Source organism: Solanum lycopersicum, chromosome 12 (assembly GCF_036512215.1).
Source record: "Solanum lycopersicum chromosome 12, SLM_r2.1".
Lineage (NCBI taxonomy): Eukaryota > Viridiplantae > Streptophyta > Magnoliopsida > Solanales > Solanaceae > Solanum > Solanum lycopersicum.
Window position 1 is genome coordinate 47,736,315 of NC_090811.1, and position 8,662 is coordinate 47,744,976.

General features: G+C 30.2%; 1 protein-coding gene across 1 annotated transcript; it reads left to right on the forward strand.

The window, feature by feature from the left end:
• Nucleotides 1-5,840: 5,840 nt before the first annotated feature.
• LOC101257639 (transcription factor BEE 1-like) lies at nt 5,841-8,425 on the forward strand. The gene is made up of 6 exons (XM_004252186.5): nt 5,841-6,403; nt 7,024-7,143; nt 7,229-7,294; nt 7,804-7,872; nt 7,958-8,035; nt 8,156-8,425. Exons 1-6 carry the CDS (start codon nt 6,053-6,055, stop codon nt 8,288-8,290), a joined length of 819 nt encoding a protein of 272 aa, XP_004252234.1. The 5' UTR covers nt 5,841-6,052; the 3' UTR covers nt 8,291-8,425.
• Nucleotides 8,426-8,662: the final 237 nt, after the last annotated feature.

The window sequence follows — 8,662 nt, forward strand, 5'->3', positions numbered from 1 at the left end:
AGTACCCATCCTTTGATTTGGGTTATATGAGAAAGGAAATGGATCTTTGGAATATTATATTCACTAAAAGAACAAAAAAAGCGGGTCAGTGAAATTAGTAGAGGGAAAAATAATTTTACACATCAAATTCGCAGGTTGAGCAATTTTTTTTCACTTTTCAATTGAAAAATCATTGTCATAGGTGTTATTTTGTCACGACTAATAAGTATGTGATCATAGATAATCTATAGCGCCGATTATACAGATGATGCCACAGTTTATATTAAGAATTACTATGGATATATTGCAACGTTTCATAACTGTGGCAACACATACTCTATTGCCACGGTTGTAAAATTTTTGCCGAATAAGTGATGCATTAGGTCAAATTTTTAGTAGTGCCGATTGGGTCATCCCGATTATAAAATGATGCATAGAGTACTTGAAAATTCACATGTGCATACTTTGAAGAACCAAAATATTTTTTAATTAAAAAAATTTTCTTATGATTCTTGTTCAAAAGGAAAGTTGGTTATCAAACCATCAGTATCTAAGTTAGGGTGGAATCCCCTACATTTCTGAAACGGATAAAAAGTGATATATGTGGACCTATTCACCCTACATGTGGACCATTTAAATATTTTATGGTCTTGATAGATACATCTACAAGGTAGTCACGTGTGTGCATATTGTCAAATCGCAATATTACTTTTGCAAGGTTGTTGACTCAAATAATAAGATTAAAAGCACAATTTTCAGATTATGCAAATAAAGACAATTCATCTTGAGAAAGCTGGTGAGTTTACATCTCAAACATTTAATGATTATTGTTTATCCATTGGAATAACAATTGAACATCTTGTTACAGATGTTCATACTCAAACTGGTCTAGCAGAGTCATTGATAAACGTCTCCAATTGATAGTTATATCATTTTTGATGAGAACAAAGTTGCATGTTACAGTTTGGGGCATGCTATTTTGCATGCATCAACACTTGTGCGTATAAGGACAATCAATTATTATGACATCTGCCCATTGCAATTGGTTTTTGGTCAGGAGTCAAATATTTCCCATCTTAGAATCTTTGGTTGTGCGGTATATGTTCCTATTGCTCCATTACAACACACAAAGATGGGTCCCCAAAGAAGGTTGTGGTTATATGTTGGGTATGAATCTCATTTTATTATGAAATACTTGGTACCTAGAACTGGAGATTTATTTATGGCAAGATTTGTTGATTATCATTTTGATGAATCAGTATACCACCATTAGGGGGAGAACAAAAGCAGTTGTGTCAAAATAAGAAAATAATTATAAAAAGAATAAAATGAATAATGAAAATATTTATACTTGCAAAAATTATTGTAGAAGGATATCACAACAGATATTATACCCCTATGATAGATACAGGAGCAGAAGCGAATATATGTAAATATAATTGTCTACCGGAAGATAAATGGGAAAAATTAAAAACACCTACGATAGTAACAGGATTTAGTAATGAAGGAAGTATGATCAAATACAAAGCAAAAAATATAAAAATAAAAATATGGGATAAAATATTAACAATAGAAAAAATGTACAATTTTGAATTTACGACAAAAGGCATGTTATTAGGAATGCCATTTTTAGATAGATTTTACCCACATGTAATAACAAAAACACATTGGTGGTTTACTACACCATGCGGAAACAAAATAGGAGCAAAAAGAGTAAATAATAAACAACGAAAACCTATGGAATGGATAAAAGGAAGTGAAAAAATAAATCAAGAAATGAAAAATATAAATAAGAAACAAATATCACAATTAGAAATTATTATATTTACAATAGATAAAGTTAAAATAATTAATGAATAACTAGAACAACTATACAATGAAGATCCATTACAAGGATGAGAAAAACATAAGACAAAAGTAAAAATTGAACTAATAGATGAAAATAGTATAATAACACAGAAACCATTAAAATATAACTTTGATGATTTAAAAGAATTCAAAATACATATAGATGAACTATTAGAAAATAATTACATACAAGAAAGTAATAGTAAACATACAAGCCCAGCATTTATATAAAACATAGTGAACAAAAAAGAGGTAAAAGTAGAATGGTTATAGATTATCGTAACTTAAATGTCAAAACTAAAACATATAATTATCCAATACCAAATAAAATACTAAAAATAAGACAAAGACAAGGATATAACTATTTTAGTAAATTTGACTGTAAATCAGGATTTTATCATCTAAAACTAGAAGAAGAATCTAAACAGCTAACAGCATTCACAGTACCGCAAGGTTTCTATGAATGGAATGTATTACCTTTTGGATATAAGAATGCACCAGGTAGATATCAACATTTTATGGATAACTATTTTAACCAGTTAGAAAATTGTATTGTATATATAGATGATATATTATTATATTCTAAAACACAAGATGAACATATAAGATTATTAGAAAAATTTATACATATAATTAAACATTCAGGTATAAGCTTAAGTAAAAAGAAAGCAGAAATTATGAAACCACAGATAGAATTTCTAGGAATACAAATAGATAGGAATGGAATAAAAATGCAAAACCATGTAGTACAAAAAATAATCACCCTTGATGAAAATATAGATACAAAAAAGAAATTACAATCATTTCTAGGATTGGTAAATCAAGTAAGAGAATATATACCAAAATTAGCAGAGCATTTAAAACCATTACACAAAAAACTTAAAAAAGATGTAGAATACTATTTCGACAATAAAGATAAAGAACATATAAGAAATATTAAGAATTTATGTAAAAAATTACTAAAACTTTACTTTCCTGATGAAAATAAAACATTTACTTATATTGTTGAAACAGATTCAAGTGATCATAGTTATGGAGGAGTTTTAAATACAAATATGAAAAGGAAAAAACAGAACACCATTGTAGATATTATTCAGGATCTTATGCAGAAGCACAAATAAAATGAGAAATAAATAGAAAAGAATTATTTGCACTATATAAATGTTTATTAGCATTTGAACCATATATTGTTTACAATAAATTTATTGTAAGAACAGATATTACACAGGTAAAATGGTGGATAACAAAAAAGGTAGAAGATTCAGTTACAACAAAAGAGATAAGGAGGTTAGTATTAAATATATTAAATTTTACATTTACAATTGAAGTAATTAAGACTGACAAGAATCTTGTTGCAGACTACCTATCAAGAAAAAGGAACCCAAACTGAACCAGAAAAAGATACAATGGAAGAAATACTCAAAGCCATTACTACACTTTCTACGAAAGTGGACAGTATGGATAAAGAGTTACAAAAGATGAAAAATATAAGTCAGCAGCATGACTATAAAAATGCAGAGCTATGTCGATCGGAAGAATGAAAAATTCCAGAGCTACAAGGAGACGTTGGGAAACTCCATAAAACCCATGACAATGTTTGTTTAAATGCAGCTACAGCCAGCACATCTACAACAAAAGGAGTCAGTGGAATAAGATATACAAATTTAAATATGAACAAAATCTTCGATAAACCATTTATTCCAAAAAACCAAAAAGACTCATTATTTATATCACCACAAATAACTACTTACTCATAAAGTTTAAGCCAAGATAAAAAAGCCTACAACCACATAATCCGCTCATATATTGAAAACCTTTATAAAATCCAAAATTATTTAAACTCAACATCCAGATCTCCAACTACCAAAGACCCTAATACTGATTTTATAACCCAAAAGCTACAAGGATATAATAAGTTAATAGCACAACCAGGCACCAATGCAAATCTAGTAAAAACATGTTATAGTTATGGATTACTTAGTACAGTTTATACCCAAACAGGAGATGAAATATCTACCATACCAGAGCTATACAAAGCCTTTAGGAATTATAAAAGAATTACTAAAGGAACATTATTTTATATAAAGTTTTATTCAGCACCAACATAGATATTATTTGATGAGATAAAACCAATTATACAGGTCATAAAGATTGGTTTAACCAGAGATATGATAATTCCGGAAGATATCGGAATACAGCAAGAAATACAAAAGATTGAGATACCAGAATTCTACGCCAACAAAAGAGTTATAGGAATAGCAACTATCCTAAATGAACTAACTAACAAATATTTAAACGGAAATTCAGTATGGAGCTATTATGTACGAGAACAAATTATGATATATTCAAATTCTAAAGAAATCAGAGAACAAGATATGGAGGAGATACGCCAATGGATACTTAGTTTACTCAAGCCAGAGCAAAAACCAACAACAAGAGCATTAAGGAAAGGGTTTATTTCGGAAGAACTATTGACCAGATATTGCAAAATCATTGGACAAAAATACCCCAACCACATATGTTCAAAATGTCAAGGAGAAGATAATGTCATACCAGATGTTCAGATCGAATAAAGATACGTGTGAAGATAACATCATAAACCCCTCAGCTATATTTTAAGCCATAAAAAAAAGTATTTTGTAATTATATGTCTTAAAGTATTTTGTAAGTATTTTGTAATTATATGTCTTAGTTTGTCGTGTAGTGTCGGCCAGAAGATAAGATGTCCATATGTAAAAGTTATGTCGGCCATATAAAAAGTAAAGGCCAATAAGTGTAAAAGTATTTTGTTTTCTTGTGTAGACCGAATATAATAAGGTCAGGTGTAAAGTAAAATATAAAGTTGTGTCGGCCATTTGGCCAAGTTGTTAAGAATTTCTTGTATAAATAGAGGGTTCTCCCTCATAATAAAATCATCCCTGGTCCTTTTTCCTTGACAACTCTCTCTCTCACTCTTAAATTCCGCTTCCACCCAAAATTGGTATCAGAGCTAGTTCACAAAAAATAAAATATGAAAAATCCAGAGATGACAAATCTTATTTTGAAGAAGCTATTGAGCAAGAAATTTGACATGAAAGATTTGAAGCTGCAAAGAAAATCCTTGAAATGAAAATTTCAAAAGAAGACGGTATATTACATCTTTCTCCAAAGAGGTACATTGAAAAAAGGTTCTTAAGAGATTCACTATGCATATATGAACAAGCCCATAAGTATATTATTAACTTCTGATCATTTCAAGCTTTCATAGTTACCAATGTCTTAGTCTGTGAATGGGGTGGAGCACATATCAAAAGTTCCTTGTGCTAGCGCAATTGGGAGCATTACGTATGCTATGGTATGCCCAAGTCTAGATATTTTTCAATCTAGAAGTGTGGTAAGCAAGTACATGACAAACACACGAAAAAAGTATTGAAAAGTTGTCAAGTACATATTGAGATATCTCACAAGAGCTTTTGATATTGGCTTGATCTTTCAAAAAAGTGAAAGTATTTTGGCTCTCAGTTATGTAAATTCTAACTATGCAGGGAATCTTGATAGAAGGAGGTTCACAATTGAATACATCTTTACTCTTTTTGGCATTGTCGTTAATTAAAAATCGATTTTACGGTCGATAGTCACTTTATCTACAATAGAGGCATAATATATGACAGTGATAGAGGAAGTTAAAGAAGTTGTTTGGTTGAAAGGTTTGGTGGCAAAATTGAATTTGGTTCAGCTGGAATCAACTCTAAAAGGTGATAGTCAAAGCACTATTTATTTGATTGAAAATTAAAAATTTCATGAGCGCACCAAAAACTATAAGGTTAAATAACATTTTGATAAATTTGACATAACTATAGGATCACAAAAACAAATAATTTTTTTTTATTATCTTAAACTTTATGCCAAATTAAAATAAATTATTTTTTTTTAAAACAAATGAAATATGATAATTTAGCTCATTTAAAGCCAACTTCTACTGCAGGGTCCCATGAAATTGTGTACATATCCTGAATATGGTCCATATGGGGACAGAATCCCAAACCTCCAATTGGCTGGATCCCTCAAAATGCTTCACTACTGCATTCTTAATTTTTTTTTTTTTTAAAAAAAAACAAATTTGAAAAAACTCACATTTTGCCCATGCTCTATAAATATATTTGACAGACACTACTTCTCTTAACATAAAAAAAACATACAATTAACATCAACATATATTATTTTTTATAATATACAAGAAGTTGTCATGGCTCATCATTATTTCAATCCAGATATGCAAATCATTATTCCACCATCCTCTGTATTTAACACTGACACAAATTTGAATTTTCATAACCAATTTCCAGAACAAAATTACTTGAATACCATTTCACTGGAAATGTCTAATTTCAATTTTCATAAGCACTCTGATGAACATATTTTGAACCAAACCTCTGACTTCCCTGTATATTTAACAGAAAATTTCCAACAAGATATGTTCAACCTTCCAGTACCAACTAGAAATGATATAAATGAAAGCAAGAAAAGGAAAACAATTGAAACCCCAGAAAGTAGCTCTGCTTACTCATCCCCTGCAGTTTCTTCGAGAAGAAAAACCGTAAGTTAATCTTCAACTCTTTCTATTTTCTATGTAGTAAGGGATTGGTTCGCTACTCGTTAGGAGGTGAATTATTCATGCATTAGAGTCGGTATCAAACTTGTACCATGTTTGGTAGCATTTTAGTTGCTATAGAGTGTTTGGTTATAACATGTGTAAAATCCTGAGCACTTAATCCGTTTCATTTTACTTGATCTTATATCAAAAATAAATATTTTATTTTACTTGTACTTTGAGCAAATCAAGATAGCTTTATTATTAAATAACTACATAAAATAATAGTAATCAAATTTAGAGTTTCAAAACATTATTAATAAGTTTAATTTTTAAAATACATTTTTAATTAAAGATTTCTATCAGGTCAATATGAGTCAAGTAATATGAAACACATGAAGTATAACTTATGAAAAAAATTTATCTACTATGTTCTATAGAGCAGAAGATAGAATAATTAATACATTAACCAGCAACAAACCAAACAAATAAACAAAAGGATTCAAGAATTCTTATGTACTATTATAGTATCTTATTTTATAGAGTATAATTTAGTTAAATTCTCTTTGAACCATGTAACTTTTCCACACTTAATATGTACATATTTTTGACATTACAATTTACAGGGCAAAGGAAGAGGAAAGAGAGTAAAAAGGGATGAAAATGAAGAAGAGAAACTAAGGCAAGTAGTGCATGTAAGAGCCAAGAGAGGCCAAGCAACTGATAGTCACAGTTTAGCAGAAAGGGTAATTTCCTCTCCCTTTTAGTATATCCTGTTTTTTCACATATGTACTAAAAATTGACTAATGTATTTCTTTTTTTGTAATTTAGGTTAGAAGAGGAAAAATTAATGAAAGACTTAGGTGTTTACAAGATATTGTTCCAGGATGCTACAAGGTAATGTTTCTTTTTACATTACAATGTCAAATTGAAGTTTAGGATGTGGTGTTGTGGATGTGGCTACTCCTACCTTAACAAGATGTCTCGGATTTGAGTCTATTTTTGGTAGGGAGAACTTCCTCCTAATGGAGCCCTACACGGTATGAATCCAGATATAGTCGGGCTCCAATCAAGGGCGTAGCTACCCTATAGTGAAGGCGTCCAATTAGATACCCTTCGCCGGAAAATAATACCGTATTTATAAGTAATATGATACACGAAGTGATTAAATGACAAATTTTGGACACCCTTGAAAAAATAAGGTATTTTAGCCCAGTGATTTTAGATGCCTTTAAAGAGCCCTAAATGCTCACGTGTTTGAATCTCACTAACAACATTTTTTCTCCTTTTTTTTTGACACTCTTCGTGAAGTTCCTGGCTCCACCACTAGGTCCAATGGGAGTACCTAACACTAAAAAAAACATTGAGTTTAACATAATAACATTCAAATTTCAATCTAATTTCAGTCTATGGGCATGGCAGTAATGCTGGATGAAATAATTAACTATGTGCAATCTTTACAAAATCAAGTTGAGGTGAGTTTAAATGATCCAACACAACTTGTTTTCTGATTGACCAAAACACACACACAAAATGACTTGTTGTATTTGTTGGATTTAGTTCCTCTCAATGAAGCTATCTGCAGCTAGCACATATTATGACTTCAATTCAGAGACAGACATTTTGGAGACAATGCAGGTACTCCAAATTTACATAGTTTTAATTTCGATTTTGTTAGATCATACTTGTGTAGAGATTAACTTGTAATTTATCTTATAAGTGATTTGATTGTATAGATCGATATTTTTCGACTTGCAGAGAGCAAAGGCATATGAAGCAAACATGATGCAGAAGCTAAAGAAAGAAGGATGTGAAGGGATGGGTTCTAATCAAGTTGGCCCTTTAATTGACCGCACTTTTGGCTGCTATCCCAAGTTGTCTTACAACACCTAAAGATTCATTCAACTATTTTTCCTTTTCTGTTCAGTAGTATTATACATTTGTAATTTTTGTACACATGAAAAATTGGACACATATCCATGTATCAAGTCTCATAATACAACCAAACAGACATTTTTTTAAGCCTAATTTTACTCAAGCATCGTTTTGAGTAATTTATGCATTGCAGGATTTTTTTTCATCATTCATAATTATGACATTATTATTACATTATCCCCGCATAAATACTAGTGATACACTTGACCTTTTCCAAAGCTTTTTCTTCCAAATTTTTAAAGACAAACAAGGTTAAATTGAAAAATAATAAAAATTATTATTTTCTAAAAGCAAAACCGAATGCAATGTATATTATCTTAACATGTATAT